The sequence below is a fragment of the Brassica napus genome, chromosome A10 (assembly GCF_020379485.1).
Source record: "Brassica napus cultivar Da-Ae chromosome A10, Da-Ae, whole genome shotgun sequence".
Taxonomy (NCBI): Eukaryota; Viridiplantae; Streptophyta; class Magnoliopsida; order Brassicales; family Brassicaceae; genus Brassica; species Brassica napus.
Window position 1 is genome coordinate 3,807,675 of NC_063443.1, and position 26,690 is coordinate 3,834,364.

At 39.8% G+C, this 26,690-nt stretch overlaps 7 protein-coding genes across 9 annotated transcripts; 4 read left to right on the top strand and 3 right to left on the bottom strand.

Annotated features, from left to right (window-relative positions):
• Positions 1–547: 547 nt before the first annotated feature.
• LOC125579454 (proteasome subunit alpha type-1-B-like) lies at positions 548–2,337 on the bottom strand. Its single transcript, XM_048743537.1, has one exon. The coding sequence runs from the start codon at positions 1,129–1,131 to the stop codon at positions 658–660; it is 474 nt and encodes a 157-aa protein (XP_048599494.1). The 5' UTR covers positions 1,132–2,337; the 3' UTR covers positions 548–657.
• Positions 2,338–6,184: 3,847 nt separating this feature from the next.
• LOC125578937 (glutathione S-transferase T3-like) lies at positions 6,185–7,196 on the top strand. Its single transcript, XM_048742087.1, has 3 exons — positions 6,185–6,474; positions 6,607–6,832; positions 7,050–7,196. The coding sequence occupies exons 1-3, from the start codon at positions 6,185–6,187 to the stop codon at positions 7,194–7,196; spliced, it is 663 nt and encodes a 220-aa protein (XP_048598044.1).
• Positions 7,197–8,195: 999 nt separating this feature from the next.
• Positions 8,196–8,768, top strand: LOC125578938. Its single transcript, XM_048742088.1, has one exon. The coding sequence runs from the start codon at positions 8,196–8,198 to the stop codon at positions 8,766–8,768; it is 573 nt and encodes a 190-aa protein (XP_048598045.1).
• Positions 8,769–9,881: 1,113 nt separating this feature from the next.
• On the top strand, positions 9,882–13,618 carry LOC106452152 (metal transporter Nramp2-like). Of its 2 annotated transcripts, none has more exons than XM_013894181.3 (5): positions 9,882–11,541; positions 11,687–11,823; positions 11,896–12,548; positions 12,759–13,034; positions 13,310–13,618. In XM_013894181.3, exons 1-4 carry the CDS (start codon positions 11,306–11,308, stop codon positions 12,990–12,992), a joined length of 1,260 nt encoding a protein of 419 aa, XP_013749635.2. In that variant the 5' UTR covers positions 9,882–11,305; the 3' UTR covers positions 12,993–13,034; positions 13,310–13,618. The 2 variants fall into 2 exon arrangements, with proteins under 2 accessions (XP_013749635.2, XP_048599495.1); XM_048743538.1 differs by lacking the exon at positions 13,310–13,618 and adding an exon at positions 13,145–13,243.
• Positions 9,893–11,269, top strand: LOC125579456 (metal transporter Nramp2-like). Its single transcript, XM_048743539.1, has one exon. The coding sequence runs from the start codon at positions 9,893–9,895 to the stop codon at positions 10,412–10,414; it is 522 nt and encodes a 173-aa protein (XP_048599496.1). The 3' UTR covers positions 10,415–11,269.
• On the bottom strand, positions 13,062–15,148 carry LOC106452153 (cyclin-A3-4-like). 2 transcript variants are annotated; one of them, XM_013894182.3, is made up of 7 exons: positions 14,672–15,148; positions 14,363–14,595; positions 14,106–14,261; positions 13,979–14,012; positions 13,746–13,895; positions 13,527–13,661; positions 13,062–13,436 (listed from the first exon to the last, which is right to left on the bottom strand). In XM_013894182.3, exons 1-7 carry the CDS (start codon positions 14,978–14,980, stop codon positions 13,335–13,337), a joined length of 1,119 nt encoding a protein of 372 aa, XP_013749636.2. In that variant the 5' UTR covers positions 14,981–15,148; the 3' UTR covers positions 13,062–13,334. The 2 variants fall into 2 exon arrangements, with proteins under 2 accessions (XP_013749636.2, XP_013749637.2); XM_013894183.3 differs by having other exon boundaries at positions 14,106–14,258; positions 14,672–15,143.
• A 9,039-nt stretch (positions 15,149–24,187) lies between these two features.
• LOC125578939 lies at positions 24,188–26,476 on the bottom strand. The gene has a single exon (XM_048742089.1). The coding sequence runs from the start codon at positions 26,474–26,476 to the stop codon at positions 24,188–24,190; it is 2,289 nt and encodes a 762-aa protein (XP_048598046.1).
• Positions 26,477–26,690: the final 214 nt, after the last annotated feature.

A 26,690-nucleotide genomic window follows, 5' to 3' on the forward strand; every position in this document is an offset into this window, starting at 1 on the left:
ATGATGACAGTACGACCAACCGCTGCTTCTGCGACGTCCAAGTAATTAATGATGAGTCAAAATAGAATGCATATTCTGACGTGCTCCTCCTGTCATCAATATCAATACTGTGACTGCTATCATTATAACCAGTGACGCTCCCTGACCTATCTCTCTTGAAGAATAAACCAAAATTTGTTGTTCATCTTACGTACCATAGTATGTGCTTGATGGCTTGTCTATGAAAATATTTTGAATTTTGCATTTATCTACTTAAAACACCCAATGTGTAACACAAGTCTGGTCTTGTGTGAAGTAGATACCTCAAACATGCATTCTATTTTGGCTTTAAAGACTTGGAGGCACGAGTTTGTCACCTTAGGTTTTGTTTCGTGTTAAGACGTAGGTATAGAATTGTGACATGGTTTACACTTACTCATAGAGTGATTTCTCAAGGATTTACAGGTCTGTAAATCTAGTAATATGTTATTTACACAAATTCCAAACAAACCAAACATGACTTAGTTTGCTGTCTTTTGAACTACATACCGACTTTTAAACTCAAAGATGAATACTTGGAACGTTGACACTTGACACTATAACAGCTAAACACGAAAAAGGTTATAACCCAACATGTTTTGTTTATATGTCAGTGTCATGTAAATCATACTCACTTGCTCACGTTTCCATTGGCGCAACATCTTGATCACCTGAACCACCTTGTTCTCCATATGCAGCAACAGCTTCAGGCTCGGCCTCACCCTCACCATCATCCTCCTCTTCCTCGGGAACCTTCTCAAACGTGTCAATCACTTTCTGTATCCTTTCCTGGTCCAAGAAATAGAATGGTTCACTGACTCCTAGAACAGAAACCGTGCAGAGGGAGCTCTTGAGTGATTCCCCTTGCAAACTTTCCCTTATAGCCAAGATATCATCTTTTATCAGATCTTCTCTCGATAACTCTTTGAAGCTCTCAAATCTCCGTTCTAGATAAGTCTTGGCAGCTTGTGAGCGAGACCCTATAGCGAAAGCTTGATACTCAAAGTAGTTTTCATTGGGGCAGTTGTAGTAGATGTGTGGGCTCCTGACTCGTCCAGTCCACCTACCAGCAAACCCACACCATAAGCCCGTTTCCATGATCGCTGGGTGCATACCTACTCAAGGAGGGAGAAGTATGAAGAGGGTAAATAAGAGACAAGCAAAGAGTCTTGTTCAAAGTATGAGATTGATGCATGGGGGTTGATACATTAGCTAACTAAACCTTCTAAAGTTGTGAATACATTACCTAACTTAAGAACTATACATTAGAAGACAAAACAAATTGAAGAGGATCTGAGATTTCCCGGTGGTACGCAAAGCTTCGGTAACGGTTCGGATCTGAGATTTCGCGAGTCTAGGGTCCGTCCCCTTTATCTCCACCGGTGGTCTCTGATAGAGGCGTGTGGGGTTCTTTGGAGGTTGCGTTCCACTCGATCTTCCGGTTTCTCCAGTGGCAGCGTTTGGTTCTAGCGACGGCGCATGGTGACGGCGTGTGATGGTCCGGCGTTACGTGGTGGTGGTGCGTGTAGTCGGTTGTTCTTCATTGGCTTCGCTTGTGAGCGGCATTCCGGTGTTCCCGGTTGTATACCTCGTCTCTTCCTTGGGGCCCTCGGCGGTGAGGTCATTCATCTTCCTTGTTCTGCCCATTAATGGTGACATTGTCTTGTTTTTCCTATGGTCGATGCGGCCATTCCCTTGTCTCTGTGCGGCAGTTTGGCTCTCGGGTTTGCTGCTTCTCTTGTAGGTTCACTTCCGGAGGGTTAGCTTTTGTGCGGTCCGTTCTCTCTATATGAGATTTTGGTTCAAAGGGAGTATACGGTCACAAAGGTTCGGGTTTGGAAACGGCAATCTTCAGGTCTGCCGTTTGAACGACGGCATCATCGCGTGAAGGCTCTCCCTCGTGCCGTCGGTGGTGCGTCTGTCTGGTTTGGTAGTAAGTTTGTGCTATAATTCTTCGAGTTGGTTGTGTTGGGATGGTTGTTGGAAGCTGCAGGAGCCGTAGCTTCTAGGTTTGAGGGCGCCTATCTCTCGGTAGCTCGTGGCAACCGGCTATTTATCTCTGACTTTCTGGCTCCGCTTGGTCTTAGCATGTCTCGCTGTTTAGCTAGTTATTAGGTTGGTCGATCTTCTTTGGTTTCAATTCATTGTTGCTTTTGTCCGTCTGTTTAGTTTTGTTTATGCAATTCTGCTACTAGTATTCTCTGTAAACTCTGTCAAAATTAAAAAATGTTATAATATTTAATATTTTAACAAAAAATAAATAAATAAAAATAAATTGAAGAGGAAAAAATACACTTATAATCATAGGGTTAACTAATTTACACTTAGGATTTAGAGTTGAGGGATACAATAAGGTTTTTGGAATGTGGAGTTTAGGGTCCTGATAAATATCTAAATAAATAATAAAAATGAAATTTATTTTTAAAAATAGTTTCAAAAATAATTTTTCGAATTTCAAAATTTTTTTTGAAAAAAACAAAAAATAAATCAATTTTTTTTTTATAAAAAGTTCGAATTTGAAAAAGTATAATTTAAAAACGTAAAAATTGGTTTTATTTTTTATTTATTTTTTATATATATATTTAGAGTATAAGAGTCTTTCACCTCTTAATGAAAAAAATATTTTTGAAAATATATATTTAGAATCCTAAATTAATAGTTTAGATAATAGTATAATAAGAAATTCCCTAGAATAGACCTAAAAAGAGTTTTTGTAACAAATATAGACCTTAAAAATAAAAATGACCAAAATATACTTAAATGTTTTATCAAAAGAAGTAGGGGAAATTACATGTTTACCACTTTTCATTTTTACCACCACTAATGAGACATTTTCAAAAATACATTCTTCATTAAGTGGCAAAAGACTCTTATGTCCTTGTTATTTATATATATAATAAATTATTAATTAAATAAAAAAATTAAAAAAAATTAAAAATTAAAAATTAAAAAACAAAAAAAATGTAAATTATTTTTATGTTTTCGAATTATACTTTTTCAAATTCGAACTTTCTTACAAACTTTTTTTTTTGAATTTTTTTTTTGAATTTTTTATTTATTTTTTTTTTCAAATTTATTTTAAAAAACGAAAATTATGTTTGAAACTATTTTTTAAAAAATTTTATATATTTTTTAAGTATTTATTTATATATTTATTAGAATCATAAATTTCACATTCTAAAAACCCTACCCCACCCCTTAACTCTAAACCCTAAGTCTAGATTAGTTAACTCTAATGGTATAATTGTATTTTATCCTTCATTAAAAGTGAGGGTAAAAGTGGTTAGTGTAAACATGAAAAGTTTTTTTTTTTTTTTTTTTTTTTTGTCATCAAATACAGACTCATACTGACTCTGTAAACCACTCCGGTAGATTTTGATCCATGTGAACGACAAATAACGGTTGTTTCCTGGCACTGCGTGCTAGGCTATCCGCTCTTGAATTTTGCATCCTTGGTACATAGATAATCTCCGAACGTGTGAAAACCTCTTTCAGGGACTTAATATCTTCCAAATAACTTGCAAATGCGGGCCATTCTTCTGGTTCCGAAACCATCTTCACCAACTGAGAACAATCCGTTGCAAATGTAACCTGAAACTGGCGTAAATTTTTCATACATTCCATTGCCCAAAGTAGTGCTTCTATCTCCGCATGTAGAGGGGATAGACAAGCTCGGACATTCCTTGCTCCTAACAACCCATCAAAGCCTTCTAAAGTACTTAGCCAACCTTGCCCAGAGAAAACTTCATTCTCCTTCCAAGAACCATCTGTAAAACACCATCTCCCCGGAATTGATGGGAGAGTCGTAACCTCAACATGGGACCCTATCCTGGTCTCGGTCAATACATGTGCATTAGCCCAAAGTGTTGACTCTGTTTCTGCTAATTTGAGCGTGTCTCTTGGATCCATGTCCATATTACTGAACACTTTATTGTTCCTTCCTTTCCAAATATACCAAAGTATCCATGCAAATTGATGGTCCTCCATCGGTGGAGAGACTCTCCAGAAGAGATGATCCATATTTGTAAAAAGGGAACTCGTTGGGAACATAGTTGGATTTGATGGTATCTTGGAGAGAGCCCAAACCTGAAGTGCAGGAGGACATTCAAAAAACACACCTGAAGTGCAGTGTAAACATGAAAAGTAATACTATGAATGTGGTATTTGTGGCAATTTTCCATAAATATACACTTATACCACTAGGTTAATTTAAACATTAAAGTTTAGAGTTAACACATGAGTTTAGGGTGTAGGGTTTAAGATTTTGGGTTTAGGGTTTAGAGCTGAGAAATGGGATTTTGGGATAGGATTTCAAATTTTTAAATATAAAAAATTTAAAATTTTCAAAATAAAAATTAAAAATAAAAAATGATATTTTATTTATTTTAGTTTTTGATGTCTATTTTTGTGACAAAAATTTAAAAAGATATAGAATTGCCTTGATATAATTTGGTATAAAAAGATGAGAAGAAAAGAAAGAAATGCTTTTTTAATTTCTAAAAGTGTGACATAAAACATAACCATAAGGAAAAGTAAGAGCAGCCGCATCGACGGTTTATAACCGGATCACGGGCTCGGGATCCTAGGCCCATTCGATTAAAAGAAAATGTTTATTGGGTTTAATATCGTGATCCGTCTCTTGCGGGTGAACCCGTATGATACGGAGTCAATCCACGCGTCGAAAGCAGAGTGGACACGCGAGTCCGCGTGTAGACGGAGAAAAAAGGGTTGCGCGATAGATCATTCATTTTCAGTTCTCTCTTCTAAAGCTAGGGTTTTTGTTCTCTCTCTGGCGATTTTTCCTGCGACGCGGTAGCCGGATCATTTTCTGTTCTTTCTTCGATCTAATCAACGTCGTACTCTCTCGTAGACGATCTGAGGTGAGTATCCACTAGTTTCACCGATTGATTCAATCGTTTGGGGTCGAAAGCGTTTTAGGTTAAAATTCGATTTGGGGGTTTTGATTTATGATTTTGGGGGTTTTGTCGTAGGGTTCGAAATCAAAAAGGGGGTATAGATTTGTGGTTTAAAATCGTCATGCGGGTTCGTTTATTGTAAAATCGATTTAGTTTATAGTCAGGGTTCTAAAAGGAATCGTATTTTGTGATGCAGATGGATCCCGCAACAGAGATAAGAGATTCAAAGAGGACTAAGGAGTACATCAACATGCTCTCTTCTGTGGCTGATTCAGAGTACGGGATTCCGACGAGGTGTCCCTGCGGTGGCAGTATCATTCACGAGGTTCGTGGGAAGGACGACTACAACACTCTTCCTGGGAAGCGGTTCTTCACCTGCAAAAACTACGAGGTACGGTTGTTGTTAATTGCAGTTTGAAATTTCTGTTTTTAAACGAGATAGAGTATTGATTCAAATTTTTTTTTTTTTGGTACCAAGGCTGATGGGTTTCATTATCGTCAGCCTTGGGTCATTGGTGTGGAGGAGCAGATCGAACGCCTCACTAAGCGTCTGGAGGAGGTGGAGGAGGTGATAAACTGGGTGCCGGAGGTCAATAACCACATTCAGAGACTGGAGGTAACTAGATTCTAATTTGATTTCAATTCTGTAAAAAAATTCTTAATTTTTTATGCATTGACTAACACTGTATGATTGTTCTTTCTTGTACAGGCAGAGGTGAAAGACCTCACTCGGGAGGTTGATAACCTCACTGGGCAGGTTTACAACCTTTCTGTGCAGGTTGAGGTCTTGGAGAAGCTCTGCTTCGACTGAAAACAAAAGGTAACCCTTACTCTACACTGGTTAACTACAGTGGTAGCTAGCTAGAGTTTAACCACACTTAGTTGAGTTTTAAAAATTATAGGTAGTTGCGAATTCAATGGTAGTGAGTGGTTGTCTTTCAAATCGGTGTAGTTGAGTTTTTAAAATTTATTTGATGTTCATTCAATGAAATCTGTGTAGTTATACCTATGTTGTACTTGTTGTAGAGTCATTAAAACACACACACACCAAACACTAAAACTAGTATATAGTAATTATAACCAAAAACACACACCATACTTAAACTAGTTTAATCAATGCTTGGTAGTTAGACAAACACACACACGTAATCAATTTGTTGTACTTTCTAACACTAAAACTAGTATTAAAACATAGGCATGATCCACATCTCAAAACACACCAAACTTTTAAAACTTCTATCTAAAACTAAATGGAACCAATTTCCCTTAACTCTCACGGGTTCGTTAACCTCCTTGCCTCCCAGAGCAGTCAACCAATAGATATTGGTTGTTCTGAGGTTCCAAAATCTGCGGAAAGGCGGAAATGGACAACCAAAGAAGATGTGGTGCTGATCAGTGCTTGGTTGAACACCAGCAAGGATCCAATCGTGAGTAATGAGCAGAAGGCTGGCTCATTTTGGAAGCGCATAGAGGAGTTTTTGAATGCAAGCCCTCTGCTCGTTGGCTCCGTTCCTAGGGAGTGGAGTCAGTGTAAGCAGAGGTGAGGTAGGGTTAACGAACAGGTTTGCAAGTTCGTGGGATGTCACGAAGCTGCTTTGAAGAAGCAAGCCAGTGGACAAACTGAGAATGATGTCATGAAGGCGGCTCATGACATCTTCTTTAATGATTACAGTTCCAAGTTCGTTCTTGAACATTGTTGGAGGGAGCTTCGGTTTGATCAAAAATGGAGATCCCACACTTCGACACGAGATGGTGCAAAGGAGAAGAGGAAGGAACCTGCAGAGGAGGTGGGTCGCGAGGAAGATGTTAGGCCTCCCGGTGTGAAGGCTTCCAAAGCAGCAAAACGCAAGAAACACTTGAATGAACCAGCGTTTGATCAGATAGAGAGCATTTTAGAGGCAAAGAATAACTTATCCAAAAAAAAACTCCTAGATAGGTTGCTAGGAAAAAATGAAGAAACTCTATCTGATCAAGAAAGAGCTCTAAAAAACAAACTCATTTCAGAAATGCTTTAACGTGGTGAGTGGAAGCTTTTTTGTGCATTTATCAGTTGCTTTTTTGAATATGTTTTGGTTTCTGTATATTGATAATGTTTGTATATGATTTGGTATCTAGATTATTGATATGTATCCATTTTTCTTTGTAGGTCACGGGTTCAAGGAGGAGGATGCGTGTGGACGTGGTTGTAGGTCTCGGTATCTTTATGTATCATATCAAGTCACGGGTAAGGTTGATGGTAGTTGTAGTATTATGTCAGATTGAATCACGGGAGAGTGTAGTATTTTGTATGTTTCTACACTCGTTTTAGGACCTTCGGTTAATATGGGTGTATGTACCCAGAGGATGTGTTTTCAAGTCACGGGTGTATGTCCCCACGACTTGCCTTTTCAACTGACGGGTGTATGTACCCGAGCAACTTGACTCATGTATCTCTATATATATAAACTATGTCTTTCTATTATTTTTGTGCATCAAAGTGTTTCACAATAGTTGTAAACTTGAAAGCCAAAACTTCTAAACTTGTAAACTTCGTTGATAAACTTCTACTTGTCAAAAACTTCACCAAAACTTCACCAAAACTTCACCAAAACTTCACCAAAACTTCACCACTTCTCATCCATCACCACGGGGGTTCACCACGATTGCATCGACATCACCACCTCTACTTGTCAAAAACCAATCCATAGAGGTAAAATACAAACTTTTCTTTTGTTTTTATGAGGCAATGAAACAATGAAAAAATGAATTCCATTTCTATAACTTTATACAAACTCCCTATAGTTTTATGAGGCAATGAAACAATGAAAAAATGAATTCCATTTCTATAACTTTATACAAACTCCCTATAGTTTAAAAAGATAAACATACCATATAGAAAAGAAAAAAGATGGATTATATGAAAAAATATTATACTCCCTATAGTTTATGAAAAAAAATCGAACTATAACTTTAAAATCCAAAAAAATCGAACTATAACTTTAAAATCCAAAAAACAATTATTAAAAAGATAAACATACCATATAGAAAAGAAAAAAGATGGATTATATGAAAAAATATTATACTCCCTATAGTTTATGAAAAAAAATCGAACTATAACTTTAAAATCCAAAAAAATCGAACTATAACTTTAAAATCCAAAAAACAATTATTAAAAAGATAAACATACCATATAGAAAAGAAAAAAAATGACCACCATTTAAAAAAATTTAACTATAAGTTCTTCTTTTGTAGCAAGAAAAAGATCAATAAATATCATCAACAATGTCTTCCTCATCAAGCGATGAAGCAGATAAAGCTTTTGATGAAATGGTCGACGAAGTTGTTGATAATTTCATAGACACAGTAGTTGATGGTCAAACCAACTACCGGAAGAAACGAGCTTATATCGAAAGAGATCGAGAGCGAGGACACAATCAACTATGGAAAGACTATTTCATGGAAAATCCTACATACCCACCTGAAATGTTTAGGAGGCGTTTTCGAATGAACAACCCACTGTTCCTTCGCATTGTCGAGCGTCTAAGTAGTGAAGTTCCATACTTTCAGCAAACAAGAGATGCTGCGGGAAGGTACGGGCTTTCTCCCCTTCAAAAGTGTACGGCAGCTATACGTATGCTCGCATATGGTCAGTCGGGAGATACATATGACGAATATCTCCGACTTGGTGACAGTACATCACGTTTATGTTTGGCAAATTTCACTGATGCAATAATACAGTTGTTTGGAGATGAGTATCTACGCAAGCCTACACCCGAGGATCTTCAACGATTACTCGATGTTGGAGAGGTACGGGGGTTTCCGGGGATGATAGGCAGCATCGACTGTATGCACTAGGAGTGGAAAAACTGCCCAACGGCTTGGAAAGGTCAGTTCACACGTGGTTCAGGAAAGCCGACAATTGTCTTAGAAGCTGTTGCATCACAAGATCTTTGGATATGGCACGCATTTTTCGGCTTACCAGGTACCCTCAACGATATCAATGTTCTAGATCGGTCACATGTTTTTGATGACATCTTACATGGTCGAGCACCTAAAGTTAAGTTCAAGGTCAACAACCACACTTATCGTATGGCCTACTATCTTACTGACGGAATTTATCCAAATTGGGCAACAGTTATCCAATCCATCCCACTTCCTCAAGGTCGTAAAGCCGAGAAATTTGCGGAAAAACAAGAATCCGCCAGAAAAGATGTCGAACGGGCTTTTGGAGTATTACAATCGAGGTTTGCAATTGTTAAAAACCCAGCTCTACAATGGGACAAGGCAAAGATAGGAAATATAATGAAAACTTGTGTCATATTGCACAATATGATAGTAGAGAACGAACGACACGGATACGCTCAAATTAATACGTCTGAGTTTGAGTCAGGAGAGTCCAGCAGAAGTTCAAGGGTGAGAACCAGAGATAGTATTCATGTCGGTGATATGTTAGGCATCCGCAGAGAAGTTCGAGATTTAGAGACGCATGCTCGATTGAAAGCTGATTTAGTGGAAAATATTTGGCAAAAGTTTGGTGATGAAGATGAATAAGCTTTGTATGTTTTTGAATTTCTCTATTTATGTAATCTACTCTTAATGTATTGAATAAAAAAATTTCATAATTTTATAATATATTTTACTATTTTATTCATGTATTCTGAATTATTTCGAAATTTACTTTTTTTTAATTTATATTTTTATTTTATTCCTATGAACTCCTTCTACGGGTTCACTAATGCAGAAAACAACAAATACAGGTTCATAACTATTTATGGCCCCACCAAAAAATATTTAAAAAATTGGGTGAACCCCCCCATTGGGGTTCACCAATGCTCATGCTCTAAGGATGCTCAAGTGGTGAACTGCATGCAATCTGTTTCCTATCCAAGTCGGACAAAAACGACGTCACCTCCACTTGCTCTTCCCTTTCTCTCCGCCGGGAGTATATTCCTCGTCTCCTGGTTAGTATTAATTAGGTTATGGAAAATGACGTCAAGGTCGCGGAGAAAGTGGAGGAAGCTGACCGCCTTCTTCCTCCTCCCCAGTCTCTTCCCTCTAATTCCGACGAGGAAGAATCCGAATCCGAATCAGAGGCCGCGTTCGAATCTCGTGACAAGATCGTGATCGTCGATTTCGAATCAGCCGGCGATCCCGCCGCAGCACCTCCTTTCTCGTGGCGGAAACTGTGGCTGTTCACCGGCCCTGGCTTCCTGATGAGCATAGCCTTCTTAGATCCAGGGAATCTAGAAGGAGATCTGCAAGCTGGTGCCATCGCTGGCTACTCTCTCCTATGGCTCCTAATGTGGGCCACCGCTATGGGGTTACTGATTCAGATGCTCTCCGCTAGAGTCGGTGTCGCCACCGGTCGACATCTGGCTGAGCTCTGCCGCGACGAGTATCCGGCTTGGGCGAGGTATGTGCTTTGGTCTATGGCTGAGCTCGCTCTGATCGGAGCTGATATTCAAGAGGTCATCGGTAGAGGTGTCAACTGGGCGGACTGACCATGGGCTAGTCCAGTCAAATTCATTTTGAGCGGGTTATAGATGTGCTCAATTAATAAATGGTCCAACTGGACAAAAAACCAATTAGTACATGGTCCAGTTGGGCGAAGACCAAATGGACAATGGGTGTCCATGGGCTTCATAAAACATAATTTCATGAGTTTAATAAAAAAAACATAACTTTACAATATAACCCAAAAAAAACAGTTTTATCGTTAAAATAAAAAATTAACGATTTTGACGGAAAACATAATTTCACAATTTTGACGGAAAAATTAATTTCATAAATTTGGCGGGAAAATTTAATTTTTCGGTTTTGGCGGAAAACGCAATTTCCCGGGTTTGGCGGAAAAACCCAATTTCTCGGTTTTGGCGAAAAACGCAATTTCTCGGTTTTGGCGGAAAAAAACATAATTTCTCGGTTTTGGCGGGAAAATAAAATTTCTCGGTTTTGGCGGGAAAAAGTAATTTCTCAATTTTGGCGGAAAACGCAATTTCTCGGTTTTCGCAAGAAAACGCAATTTCTCGGTTTTGGCGGAAAAAAACATAATTTCTCGGTTTTGGCGGGAAAATATAATTTCTCGGTTTTGACGAGAAAATGTAATTTCTCAATTTTGGCGGAAAACGCAATTTCTCGGTTTTCGCAAGAAAACGTAATTTCTCGGTTTTGGCGGAAAAATAAAAAAAAATTCGGTTTTGGCGAAAAAACGCGATTTGACGGTTTTTACGGAAAAATGAATTTTTTCGATTTTGAGAGGAAAACATAGTTTTACAGTTTCGACAAGAAAAAAATTACTTTTATAATTTTAGAAAGTAAAAATAATTTCAAAATTTTAGAAATAAAATCTAAACTAATAATTAAAAAATAATTATAAATATTATTGGGTGTCCATGGGCATGCCCATTTGGACATGGTCTTTAATTGGTCTTGGATATTTGTTGGACCATTGTCCAATATGGACCACCCATTACTGCTCAAAACTGAAATGGTCCAAATGGTCATGCCCAATTGGGCCATGGACGGACCATTTGACAGCTCTAGTCATCGGTAGTGCAATAGCGATTCAGATTCTTAGCCGTGGCGTCTTGCCTCTCTGGGCCGCTGTTGTCATTACGGCGTCGGATTGGTTAGTCTTCCAAATATCAAGAAACTTGGCTAAGAAGATGATACAAATTTGTAGCTACAAAACATGCTCTAGAGATATCTATGTTTCAGTCTGAAATTAAGAACAATTGCTTTTCCTTTGGTGCTAATCGATTGTTTGCAAACAGTTTTTTATTTTTGTTTCTAGAGAATTATGGTGTGAGGAAGTTAGAAGCTGTTTTTGCAGTTTTGATTGCAACTATGGGTTTGTCTTTTGCTTGGATGTTTGGTGAAACCAAGCCAAGTGGAAAAGAAATTATGATAGGTAACAAACAGAATGATCATTTCTTTCTCTACTCTCTTTGCTAAAAAATTCAGATCTTTGTGGTCATGGTAGGTATTTTACTTCCAAGACTTAGCTCAAAGACGATTAGACAAGCTGTAGGTGTTGTTGAATGTGTCATAATGCCTCACAACGTGTTCTTGCATTCGGCTCTTGTACAGTCGAGGCAAATAGACCCGAAGAGGAAATCACGGGTCCAGGAGGCGCTAAATTACTATTTGATCGAGTCATCTCTCGCGCTCTTCATCTCTTTCATGATCAACTTGTTTGTGACTACTGTCTTTGCAAAAGGGTTTTACGGAACCGAGAAAGCTAATAACATTGGCTTAGTTAATGCTGGTCAGTATCTTCAAGAGAAGTTTGGAGGTGGGCTTCTTCCGATTCTCTATATCTGGGGAATAGGGCTGTTAGCAGCCGGACAAAGCAGTACGATAACCGGTACATATGCTGGACAGTTTATAATGGGAGGGTTTCTGAACCTTCGCCTTAAGAAATGGATGAGGGCAGTGATAACAAGAAGCTGTGCTATTGTGCCGACCATGATTGTAGCAATCGTGTTCAACACTTCTGAAGCTTCGTTGGATGTTTTGAATGAATGGCTCAATGTGCTTCAGTCTGTACAGATTCCTTTTGCTCTTCTCCCTCTTCTAACTTTGGTATCTAAAGAAGAAGTTATGGGAGACTTCAAGATTGGACCTATTCTCCAGGTTAGTTTCACATTCTTTTACCATAAAAGCTCTGAGATTTTCACTTGGTATGACCCTACATAGGTTACAATAGATGAATGAGTGGATGACTTCATCTTATATATCCTTTTATAGTTGCCTCAAGTTTGTGTCCTTAATGGAATAGAGAAGCATGATGTCATAAGTCTAGGATTTTGTGAATTGATTGGATTTTATTGGTTCATCTTGCAGAGAATAGCTTGGACTGTGGCTGCACTTGTAATGATCATCAATGGGTACCTTCTGTTGGATTTCTTTGTATCAGAAGTGAACGGGTTTATGTTTGGAGTTACGGTCTGCGTCTGGACAACCGCTTATGTTGCCTTTATAGTCTACCTCATTTCACACAGCAACTTTATTCCTTCTCCTTGGTCTTCTTCCTCTTCCATAGAACTTCCCAAAAGAGTGACAGTTTCCAATAGCTAGCTGCACAAAAATAACTGCCCTTCAGGCCGCATATGTACAACGGTAAACAAACTTCATCCTCTATACGTATTCAAAACGCAAAACTAACGAGTCTATTAGGTTTTGCGAATGTGACATTGTACTTTTTGTTTTGTTTTGTTTTTTTTTAATAGTATATTCCCAATATAATCTAAAGAGGCTTTTACATCGTACAAAAGCAGAAAAAAAAACAATCAACCAGCTCATAGTCAGCCATTGAAATAAATGGCCAACCAAAAAGGAATTCCTTGACTACTTTTAGCAAAAAAAAAATACTAAACTGCCGACTCTAATGGCAGTTATATACAAACCCAAATCCAGGCACTAACAACTTCCAACACAAGGCTTCAAGTCTCTGATGGTAACATCCTCAAAGAAAGCAAGAGGCAGTTCAGGTGAAACAGGCATGGTTGCAACACACTTGAACTGTAGAACGCAAGAGAATCAGATATTAGCCATATATAAATGTCGTTGTTAAGTCTATGTTATATTATTTTTAATGATGATTTTTTTAACCTTATGTTGCTTGTATTTATTTCTAACAGCTTCAAGAACGTTCCCTCTTCTGCTTAGATACAAGTCATGAATGATACCCACACATTGTTGCAGATCAGACGCTTTGTACTTTGTGTACTCTTCTAACATTTGATTCTGTTTACATCACCAAAAGAGATTTAGGTTAGAACTCAACACCTTTCTGTAAAAGAAACAGTCATGGATCTTCTAATGGCTTACCCAAGGGTGTTGTTTTGGACGGATGATGAACCGGGCAAGAAAGACAGCAGAAGAAGCCAAAAGAGATGGCAAGAACTTCACGCAGGTATAATCCAACAGACTCAGTTCTGAGAGATAGCAACAGAGGAACTCTATCTGCAATAGTGACTCCTGCAAAGAAGGCAATGGAAAACACCAAGGATTAACAATTGAAACTGTTTTAAGTTGCAAACGGTCATGGGTTTTGAGCTTACATTGAAATCCTCTTGAGCAACCCTCGTGAACCGTCTGCAAAAACCCAACATAGAAAAAGCGCAGAACAATGAAAATGAGAACAAGATATTAAGTAATAAAGACCAAAGTATTACATCAAAATCGAACCTTAGGAACGTTTTAATGGTTGGACATCCTAACTCAAACTGCAGAGCAAGAAGTATATCTGCCTCCATGGACACCACATCTTGTCTTGTAAACGTATTATCAGTGATGTACACAAAGTCTTCCACTTTAGGAGGACTTATCTCTTCGTATTTCCTACTTTTTTCCAATGCAAAAGAGTTACTTAAGCCAACCATTGAAGAAGCTTTTGTATACAACACCAAATTCGCTAAAACAAAAAAAAGGAGTAGGATGCTTACGACGCAATAAGCATAGCAGAAACTCCAACAAGCTGAAGCCTCTGCCTGTGAATAGGCTTTGCAGACAAGAATCTATCGACATAAGAGACAGTGAGATAGAGTGTGTCGGAGACAAGTTTGTATTCCTCGGCAACTTCAACTAACCAGTCCACCAAAACCCCTCTCATGCTAGGCGTTATATCATTCTGAACCTTCTCGATATAATCATGTAGAGGTCTTTGTTTCAGCTTCCCCTGAATTTCATCAAACAAAATAAAACACAAAACAATCATTCAGCATTACATGTAATAAGAGCGAACTGTTGTTTACCTCCATTTCGCGGAGATACGCACAGATGTCGGCGACGTAAGGTCCACACATCTGAGGATCGACGGATCCAGATTCGAAATCCAGGGCGGGTGGAGGAGGAGGTATCGGAGCATTCTTTGTCTGTTTCTTGGCGGGGATGAGAGTTGATTTAGGCTTGTGGATCTCTCTTTCCTGATTGGGTACAACGACATTGGTAAGCTCTCCGAGAACAACTCTCTTCTTGCTAACTGTGATTTCGTCCGCCGTCGCAAACGCTGTGGAGGCTTTTCGTTTCACCGCCGCCCTCGTCATCCTCGTGTTCTCCGACATGGTTTCTCAGTGTGTGGTAGGAGAGAGTGGGGGGAGGAGATTGCGAGAAAAGGAGACACAGATTGGATTGAATATAGAAATGTAAATGAAATGGAAAAGTGTAAAAGCGCCATTTCCTTGGGGGAGTGATCGAGTTCTTTTTTTTTTAGGTCACGCAGCTTTTCCTTTTCTCAAGTACGAGTCGGATATTTCGGATGTTCGGGTATTTTCATATAGAATTATAAAAGAAAAAATTGACAAATTAGGCAAATCGCAAGTTTGATATTAGGGAGTTTGGACACCTCAAGTTAAAATTAGCAAATTGGGCAAATCGCCTTTTCGAGAAGTGTGAAATATCGACAGAGGGCGCGCGTGATTTTTAATATTACGACCGTGCCACCGCTTATTTTTTTATTTAAAAAATCAAAAAAAAACCTAATAAAAGCAAAAAAAAATTAAAAATTAGAAAAACAAAAACATCCCATCAAAATATACCAGAACCACCTCTAAACAACTGCAATTGAGAACTAAACATAAGAAGATTTTCACATAAGAACCACCCTCGACTGAACCCAGATCGGCATGGTATCCCCGTCCAGCGTAACGCCCTCGAGGAGGGTGACTCGTAGTCAATCCGCCAGTGATAGAGAAGCAATTCCCAAGAAAATTCTCCGAGAAGGCAAAACTAGAACTTGTTATGAAGGTATCTCCTTTCGCTAAGCTCCGCTGTGAAATTCTTTGGGAAAAGTTTTTAAAAATATAGCATTGGGCAAATGTCTGGATTTGGTCATTGTATTTTAGTAATGACCACGGAGTCAGAAGTAGACGAACCTGCATCAACCGACCAAGAAGAAGCTGCATCCACTGAACAAGACGAAGCTGCATCCACCGAGCCGGAATTTATTGTCACCACGCCGACTTTCCCGGAAAGACTGTTCGCACGTAATTGCTATCCTGCCAAACCTTGACTGAACATCTATTCAAAGGCGAGTATCATTGGATCGTTAGTGAAGTTGCTAAGAGGCTCCCCTGAAATGAATTGTCTGCTAGGAAGTCAGTTTAGAGCTCTGTTCCACTTACCTGTAGCGCGCTGCTCTAACTCTGCGAAACTTGTACATTCTCTCCTCAGCCGTCAGCTGGTTACGATGCGCCTATATGAGCTCTGGTTCTTGTTTGCAGACAAGTCACTACGCTTTTCTCTACGTGAGTTCGGAGACATCACAGGGCTGAAATGCGAGCCTGAAAGGGAAAAAGTAGGAAACGGGTCAGAATCTATCGATGCCACACCTGGACGTATGTGGAAAGAGTTGTTTGAAACTGAACATGAAGACGTGACTGTACCAGATGTTCTTCGTATGCTTGAACAGCCTAGTCTTCCTGAGTGGAAGCGGTTGCCACTAGCTCTCATTGCGCTTGTAGATGGGCTCCTAGTTTGTGGTCACAAACTTCTTCGTGTGACGCCTGCTTACGTCGAGATGCTGGAAGACACCGGATCATTTCTTCAATATCCATGGGGGAGAGAGGCATTCGTCAGCACTCTGTCTAGATTGACACCACCTCAACCTTCTGATCCTTCTAAAATGGATAAATCCATTTCGGTCATGCGCCTTCGTTTGAAACAGCAGTCAACAGCGTGTTATGGGTTCCCTCTGGCGCTGCAACTTTTTGCTTTTAAAGTTATCCCCTCATTGCTTGAGAAAATTCCCGAACCTAATAAAACCACTTCTTTCTTGCAAGAACCAGAAGGATGCGACTCAACAAATGCACTTCTGAATTTTGAAGACATACTTCTGGTGGAAACCCAAAGAGAGGTACAATGTTGTTGTCTATCTTATTTGCAAAACATAAGTTAAGACGCTCAAACTTTGTGTACTTATGAATGTTTGTGTTCTTTGTTTGAGGTTATTGTTACGTATTCAATCCCAGATGAAGGTGGGGATCCAAAGTGGAAGAAAGAAATAATCGATCCCCGAATAGATAACTTAGTTCGTCGAATGTGGGAAGGGCACGAGTTCAATGCAACAGACTTTAGAGGAGGTGATTCATCCCTTCCACCTCTGAAGGCAGCCGAAAAGGCTGAAGGTGTTGGTGTCAAAAAAAAGTGTCAAAAGCCGTCTAGGCGGTTTGGGAAAGCCTGTGATGAACCTGGAAGTTCGACTCAGGCGCCTGAGCGTCCTATTCGACCTCGTCGTGGGATATGTAAACATGCTGAACCAGGGAACTTATCAGATAAGGAGCAAGAGCTGAAAGATTGGATACGAGTTGAACTGAAAACCCAGTTGGGTAAATTGCGGAACGAGATTTTTGACTGGTTGCATCATGATAGGGGAGGCTTGTCCACGGTTCCGCAAAACACAGCAGCCGGTAAAACAAACAGAGACAACGGTCACGCTGACCTAACCGGCATGGAAGTTCCAAAGAAACGACGTCCGTTCAGTGGTGATGGTAATGATGAAGCTGAAATATTTGAGTCTGATAGTAAGAAACACAAGAAGAACAACGGCGATGGGTTTAGCGATGAGGAGACGATGAGAATGCATGATAATCATTGTGATGGTCGTACGCCAAATGCTCGCTTCTGGGAAAAGGTAATCAAACTGCTCCTACAATTTTTAATGATAAACAATGCCTGAATCCCGGTCTAACTTTTTTGAGGAAATTCAACGTGTAGGTAGATTCAATGGCGGGCGAAGGCCCCTCTTTCTCGAAGTCGGCAAAGATTCCAGAAGTCGATGTTTCAACGCCTATTGGACCAGAAACTGTATCAAAGCCAGCTAAACCAACTCTCCCGGAACCGTTGGAGGTAAATAGATTATAACAATGAATTTATAGGCTCTAGATATATTATGTTTGCTGTTCAGCTTAGTTTGGCCAGGTATTCAGCGTAGATTATCAGTTGTTCGTTTTAGCTAGTGAGGTGTACAGGAATACTGATTTGTTTGGTCAGGTATTCAGGTTATTTAGTTAAGGTATTCATGTTAATTTATGAGGTGTACAGGAATACTGATTTGTTTGGTCTGGTATTCAGGTTAATTTAAGAGGTATTTTGCTTAAGTAGTCAGGTTTACAGATCTGTTTGATAGTTTTCAGGTGAGTTTCAGAGGTATTCATCTTAGTTAGTCAAGTGTTCAGCTAATTTTACCAGGTGTACAGATTATGTTGATTAGGTGTTCAGATTTTTTTATCAGGAGTTCAGTTGAGTTTGTCAGGTATACATCCAAGTTGTTAGGTGAACATATAAACTACATCTGAATCGAAGTATTTGAATGAGCTATATCTGAACGTTGTCAGGGCGAGGGGGGAGATGGGTCTCCAATATCAGGGCTAAATTTGTTAGCAGAAGAGGTTGAAAAGGGGACACGGAGTGACAATGTGTATAAAGATCCACAGGAGAACACTTGTAGGATGCTTACCGTTTGGTCTCATCCTGAATCTTACGTCCTTCCGCCAGAGGAACAAGGTGGTAAAGCGTCACCGATAAATTCTGAAGATTACAAGACACCGCCAGAGGATGATCCGATGACTGAATCTCGCACACCAGACGTTGGGAATTCGAAGCTGAGTCGATATCTGACTAGGTCATTAAAAAAAGCAGAGCTAGAAGGGAAATGTATTCCAATAAGCTCAACCAAAAAAGATGACATCCCGACGAAGCGTATTCCGAGACGTTCAACAAAGATTGGAGGAGTGTACACCCCAGACAGGAGACTGAAGAAGCTTTTCCAAAGCTGCAAGAAACCCAAATATACGCTCTTAGCAGACTTGGAGAAAGCGCAGTTTCAAGAGTTTCAGTCAATTCTCCGCGAGAATCCGGCACAGTAAGTTGTTTGGATATACTGTATAAATTTCTTGGACTGTCAAATGTTTAATATTGACTTTTGGTTTGTTTTCAAATTTCAGAGAATTTGAAATTGTTATTGGGATCCATGTCTCAAATAAGTTCTTCCTGTCGTTGGCGAGGCCAACAAATTGGGTCAGTACCGAGGTATTCAAATCATCAGAACTTAATTTGTTTTATTCAAGTTACAACACGGATTTCCACCGATTTAATGTTCTAATGGTTTGTACATAATTTTCAGCACATTTCTGTGCTAATTGGTATGCTAGTAAGGCGACATGGACGCAATTACCTGAGTGGGAGGTGCAGATTTGTAGACTACTTCAGTATTGCGGGCATCATATCAAAGTTCGCAGAGTTCGAGAAGGCCTCAGATAAATTGGGATTCAACTGGGGAGGGCTTGTCAGTTACAGTTTCACCGGAAAAACGCCGCGTCGGAATGACAAGAAGGGGTTGTTGGTTGATGTGGACAGGGTGTACGCCCCAATGATGTGGGGAAAAGATCATTGGGTTGGTCTTGTGATCAACTTGACATGCAGACAAGTGGAGATTTTGGACAGCAACATTCCCCATAATGAGTCCGATAATGAGGTGAACAAGCACATGGCTTATCTTCTACGCGCATTGCCTCATGTCTTAGCTGCGTTTTCGCCTCCTTCCGATAGTAGTCATCCTGAAGAAGACCAAGCATTTTCATGGGTGCGTCCAGACAATATTTACTTCAACGAAAGGTCTGGCGACTGTAGACCATGCGCGGTCAAATTTCTGGAAATGCATGCAGCGGGATACTCCTATGAGGATATGGGGCAGATCGATGACAAAATGGTGGACATATTCCGTCAAAAGTACGCGATGGATACCTATGAAGAATTTATTGGAAACGCAAAAGTTCAAAACAATGGTTGAAGACGTGTATACTGCCTGCTTCATTTCGTTTGTTAAATCGAATTGTTAAACGGTTATTGTATCTTTCCATTCATCCAGACACTATAATTCAAACAGATCAGTTTATCTTTGATGGTTTTACATCGTCTTTTTTATATATTTAGGGTTTAGGGTTTAGGGTTTAGGGTTTAGGGTTGCATGTTTAGGGTATAGGGTTTAGGTTAGTTATTTGTTTCAAAGGAAAACAATTTCAGAAGTAGTTGGTGTTTTTACTGTTTCATTTAATAAGTATTAGTGTAAAATTTAAAAATTGATTGCAATAACTATTTCTCTGAGTGTGTTAGGTACAAAATGTGGGAGGGGACAATAACTTTCCTATTAACTCATAAGACTCCTTTGTTTATTTCTTTATTCTATACATACATATTCAATGCGTGTGATAAAAATCTCCAACAGAACTCAATAGTATGGCATCTCTAAACATCCCCAATCTTCCAGAAGAAATTTTGTGTAAAATAATAGAGATGGTGGGAGCGGATTCATTCTACTATCTTGGTGGTATTTTGCGGGCTGGGAAACGCGGTTATGCACTTGTCCACGAACCCTCCGTCTTAAGGAAGTGTAATGTTTAGCCAATGGTCACCTTTGCAACATGTCAAATCTGCACTGGTGGTCAGTTTCGGGAGTTTTTCATCAGGTGCGTAACAGCTGGCAACACAAACGCTATCTACTATGAAAGGCTCTATGCAGTACTGATGGTAGGTCCTGAGAAATGTATTAGATTATTGCAACCAAATGTCCCAAATCATGATTTATCTACTTTAGCCGTCGGCATTTTCAACGTGTGTATTGGCAATGACAAGGAAGCCAGTAAACTGTTTCAGCAGTTCGCAGCTAATCACTATGACCTTCGCTCGGATGCGATAGTTGGACTAGGAGCTGATCTAGAATGGCGATTGATATCATTTGGAGCGCCATACATGAACAGATATGGTGCATCTTTCAAATTTCCGGATGATGAGGTTATCAAGTCACCAAGCTGCCTTTATGACCATGATTACACAGTCGATTTTGAAGGTTCTTGTAAAAACTGCAGGCTATTTTGGATATGCTGCAACATTTCTCACATCCTCTAGGACTTTATTTATGTTATCCTCGATGTTATCTGTTTTCTATCGTATAGCTTAAGTATTCGTGGACCTTAAGTATTCGTATACCTTAAGTATTCGTCAATGTTATATGTTTTCTCTCGTAGACCTAAAGTATTCGCCAATGTTATATGTTTTCTCTCGTATACCGTAAGTATTCGTAAACCTTCAGTATTCGTATACCGTTTAATCAATCAAAAGTGAGTAAAGATAAATACTAATGGAATTATGAATAGAGATGTCAATTGGGCTGTCCATGTCCATTGGGTATGTCCAAATTGGGCATTATTTTTCTTAAGTCCAAATTGACATTAGCCCATCTAATTTGAATTAATAGGTTTCAGTCCAATTGGACAACTTTAAATTTTGGGCCGTCAGTATTCGTATACCGTCAGTATTCGAATACCGTCAGTATTCGTATACCGTCAGTATTCGAATACCGTCAGTATTCGTATACCGTCAGTATTCGAATACCGTCAGTATTCGAATACCGTCAGTATTTGTACACCGAGTCTTATCTTTTCATGATAATTGTATGAGTAAAGAAACGATAAACAGATGTTGGAGTTTGTCTCCTAGCTTTGATGGTATACGTCATTTTCGAAAATAACAGCTAATGTTATACTCGACAACGGAATTAGAACAATGCTTAATGTGGTAAATGCATTACAACAAATAATAATTACTGCCAACTGTCGAAGGGCGAAAAAGTCGTGGCGCAAGAAAAATCCCGGAGGAAAAGACCAACCTCTTTTATCCAGAAGCATCGGTTACACATGTCGTCAGTCTTGGCGAACTCTATATGCCACAGATCCCAATCGACATTCAACGTAGGTGCACAGGGGCAATTATAAAACAAAGGTCGATCTGTTGACATGAACATGAACTTCTTTGTTAAGAACCCCTCGTTAACGACCGGCACCCACGGAACATCATCCATTCTAACAAGCCATCCAATTGTACCAACTGCTTCTCTCGTAAAACGACCAAAGTATTCCTCATCATCCGAGTAGAGTTTGCGAGTCATTGCATAGGTATACAACGCTCGTTCGTATCCAGCATCCGCTGCTCTCTTCATCAAAGCAAGACCTTCTTCGTGGCGTTGTAGGGCGTAGAAATACTCAACACCCTTGATGTAAAGAGTACTTGGGTTTCCGACATCGTAGCATCTTCTCAACAACGTATTACGCAAGCCTGTCCACCAAGGGTATTTATACAGATCAAACGAAGAATAGACGTCAGGTGTGTCTACCAGCACACGCATTGACTTACAAGTAGATATGAGTCTATACAGATCTTGAAACGAAATTTTTGCGACGCAGGAGACAATCAATTGTTGGATTTCGGAAGGGAGATCTAGAAAAGTCATCTCTGCCATTATAGCCAGATTGTGTTTTCAGCGTTGTGCTAATGATGTCCAAAATTCAGTTATTATAGTGAGCGGACGGCGGCAAGCGAAGGGTTGTCTATTTACGATGGTCACGCCCGTATAAGTCATTATATTGAGTAGACGCATTGAACCTATACCGAGACAAACGAAATAATGGATTTTTTATTGACCCTTTAAACCATGATTTGACAGTGTTAGGTTTCAAATGTAGGTGGGACAATAAATTCTCGTATTAACCTCACACGTTTTCTCTACAAACCTGTCTATTAAATTTCTATAATCCCTCTCATACCAACCATAAAACAGACCACAAAAAAACTCCAACAAGTGACCCCAATATTATGGAAGCTCACGTACTCCCAAATCTTCCCCAGGAAATTGTGTGCAAAATCATTGAGCTTGTCGGAGAGGAATCATTTTACAATCTTGGCCCTTTTCTGCGGGCTGGAAAACGCGGTTACGCCCTCGCACACGAGCCCTCAGTCTTGAAGAAGTGCGATGTTAGTGAAATGGAGGAGGGGTTCGTCACATGTCAAATACGCCACGGTTGTCAGTTCCAGGAGTTTCATCTCAAATGTGTCAGTGCTGGCAACATAAAGGCAATCTACTATGAAGGTCTTCTTACAGCACCGAGCATAGGACTTGAGGAGAGTATTAAAATATTAGAACCAAATGTCCCAATGCATGGATTCTCAACCCTAGCTGTCGCCATATTCAATGTTTGTCTTGGCAACGACAAGGAAGCGAGCAAAGTGTTTCAGATGTTCGCAGCATATCACCATGACCTTCGATCGGATGATACTTGTGAAATGGGAGAATCCATAGAGAACCAATTGAAAGCCTTTGGAGCGGAAGACCTGAACTGCAACAAGTATGGGGAATCTTTCAAGTTCCCGGATGATGGCGTTATCAAGACACCCAGGTGCGTGTATGGCCTTGATTACGCAGACAACTTAGAAGGTGATTGCAAAAACTGCAGGCTATTTTGGCTTTGCGTCAACATTGCAAACATCCTCTAGGACTTTATTTATGTTATCCTCGATGTTATCTGTTTTCTATTGTATAGCTTAAGTATTCGTATACCTTAAGTATTCGTATACCTTAAGTATTCGTCAATGTTATCTGTTTTATCTCGTAGACCTAAAGTATTCGTCAATGTTATATGTTCTATTTCGTAGACCTAAAGTATTCGTCAATGTTATATGTTCTCTCTCGTATACCTAAAGTATTTGTCAATGTTATTTGCTATCTCTCGTATACCGTAAGTATTCGTATACCGTCAGTATTCGAATACCTTCAGTATTCGTAGACCTTAAGTATTCGTATACCGTCAGTATTCGTATCCTAATTTTACCAATATTAAACATGCATAAAAAGACAGCTTTAATAAACAGAAATCATATACTATATTATAAAATATAATGGGCTGTCCATGTCCAATGGGTATGTCCAAATTGTACGTAGTCCAAATTGTCCATACCCAAAATATAACCATAACATTTCACAAATGGTTTTAGCCCATCTAATTTAGACTTAATAGGTTTCAGTCCAATTTCACAACTTTAAATTTTGGACCCATCTAAAGGTCAGACCATTTGGGTTTGTTCTTGGTTAACCCATGGTCATTAAGCCCTTTAATGGAATTATTCGTAGACCTTAAGTATTCGTATACCGTCAGTATTCGAATACTGAAGGTATTCGAATACCTTCAGTATTCATAGACCTTAAGTATTCGAATACCTTAAGTATACCGTCCGTATTAGTATACTGTATTAGTATACCGTCGGTATTCGTATCCTAATTTTACCAATATTAAACATGCAATAAAAGACAGCAATAATAAACAGAAATCATAAACTATATTATAAATAAAATATAATAAAGAGTTCGAAAAAAGAGTTTAAAATAATTACAAAAAAACACTAAAATTCAAAATATTTAATAATATTAAAAGAGGAGGAGGTTCCTAGTCGGAGTCGGAGGTGCTGGAGTCGGTGCCGGAGCTGTCTGGGTAGTTGTCCATCCTGAACTGCCCAGAACCCAACGTGTCGTCGGTCCTGTCGGACGCGTCGTCATCCACGTCCGTCTCCATCTGCATCCACTCCCAGTATTCACCTTCTTCATCGTCCTTAAACCCCGACCATCCTTCGCCGTCATAGGCGTCTGCAACGAACTCTGAGTGCTTCAAGTTCCGAAACATAGCCGCAGCAATGGCATGTCGACATGGTATTCCAACTTTATGGAATTCAAGACATGTGCAAGACCTGGTTTCCAAATTAACAGAACTCCCGAAGCCGGTTGTTTTTAGAGTTACCTCAAATTCAAAAGCAGGCAGAGGCATCACAGCATACGCTCTTGCGTCTTCTAGATTGTCCTCCATCAACTCGTCAACAGCCAGGGGGATCTCACCACTCATTTTCGATATCTTTCGCTGTCTACTCACAAACCAACGACTAATCATGTGTCTGATGAACTCAAATAGCGCCATTATCGGGGAATCGCGCGCAGGAACTAGTGCTTTGTTGAGAGACTCAGCTATATTCGAGCTCATTAGATTGTATCTCTCGCCCTCAAAGTGTGACCTTGTCCAATGCCTAGGATCGATATTCTCAAGATAATCCCAACAGCGCTTATATGTATGTTTGATCTCCGCGTAAAGTCTCTTAAAGTGGGATACCTTGAATACCTCGGCTGCCCTGCTAACCATTTGCTTCTGATTCCTTTTCTTGAATTTTGCGTCGACGTTTCTCTGTAGGTGTACGAGGCAGCACCCATGGTGTGAAAGAGGATACCACTTATCTTTAGCAACACATATTTGACTTGCTCTATCAGACACGATAGCTAAATCGGAGCCATCTTCTACGATCTCTTTCAGCTTCTCAAAAAACCAATTCCAAGACTCATTTGTTTCATTGTCTACAACAGCAAACGCTATAGGGAATACCTGATAATTGGCATCTTGCCCACTTGCAGTTAGTAAACACCCTTTGTACTTCCCAAACATATGAGTACCATCCACCACAATAACCTTCCGTAGATGCTTCCACCCGTCAATGCAAGCTTTCAGCGCCATGAACGCGTACTTAAACCTTGTCCGACCCTTATCATCTTTTTCAGTTTTGATATCAGTAATAGACCCAGGATTTGCATACTTTACAACATAAAAATATTTCGGCAGGAGCTTGTAAGAGCTCTCTTCAGTTCCTTGTGCAGCCACAGTTGCTAACTCTTTTGCTTTCCAACATTTCCAATATGTGGCCGTAAACAAGAACTCAGTCCGGAGCATCTCGGGTAATTCAGATGCGCGCGGTCCAGCTTGGAGCCTTTCATATTTCGATCTCATTAGTGCAGCTATTACTTTCGACGTCGCATGTTTCTTATATTGCGCTTTAGCATCAGATGTGCAGACATGCTTCAGTTGCGCCTTCCTCACGTGATATGCCGAAGATTCCCCCAATTGCTTAGCCATAACATAAAATTTGCAGTTTTTATCAATGCATTTCGCTGCGACGTAGTTAAACGCATGTTTGTGGAACTTGAACCTGAACACCTGCTTTAAGGCATAAATGTGCAAACTGATCTTGAATTCTTGCTTGCTACTGAATAGTTTCCCAGTGTACATATCAGCATCTGCTAGAGTGAAGTCAATATCATCGACGGTATAGTCGTTAACTGCTTCGTTGTTAGACGAAGATTCTACATCCTCAAATCCATATAGCTCAACGGCTCTAACGGATTTCATGAGTGATTCGTCATCAGCCTTATCCTTTTCACGACGTCTTCTTGCGTCTTCTTCACGGCTTCGAGACTGAGATACCGGTTCGATAAAGTCGTCATCCTCGTCTTCTCCTACCAGGGTTTCATGTGTCTGACCACCCGAAACACACTGAGGTACCGGTTCGACAAAGTCGTCATCCTCGTCTTCTCCATCCGGAGTTTCATGTGTCTGACCACCCGAAACACACATAGGTACCGGTTCGACAAAGTCGTCATCCTCGTATACTCCATCAGATGTATCATGTGTCGGTCTAGACGAAACACATTGAGGGACCTGCCCAACGAAATCATCACTGTCGTCAACTTCCCGAGTATGCATGTTGAACGGCTTTGGAGGAGTCTGGAGAACCAACATTTGGGAGTTGTTGTCCAAACTTGGGTCCTCTTCTTGATTTGGATCTGAATGATTCTCAGTGTCGGCCACTTGATCACTTGACTTGACACCTAAATTGTTACTTGCTTCTTCAATATTCTCCATCGAAATCCTAGATGAGCCTATGTAATCTCTACCCTCATCTACGTAATCTTCGAAAGTTTATGGTGGGTTTGCGGTACGCTGTTTGTTTGTAGATGGACCACTGCCTTTGTTTGAAGAAGGATTAGTTCGTCCACTCCTCGTTTTAGTCACCACCTCACCACGTACACCTCCATATGTTACGTTCGTTCGACAACCACCACCTACCCCTCCATCA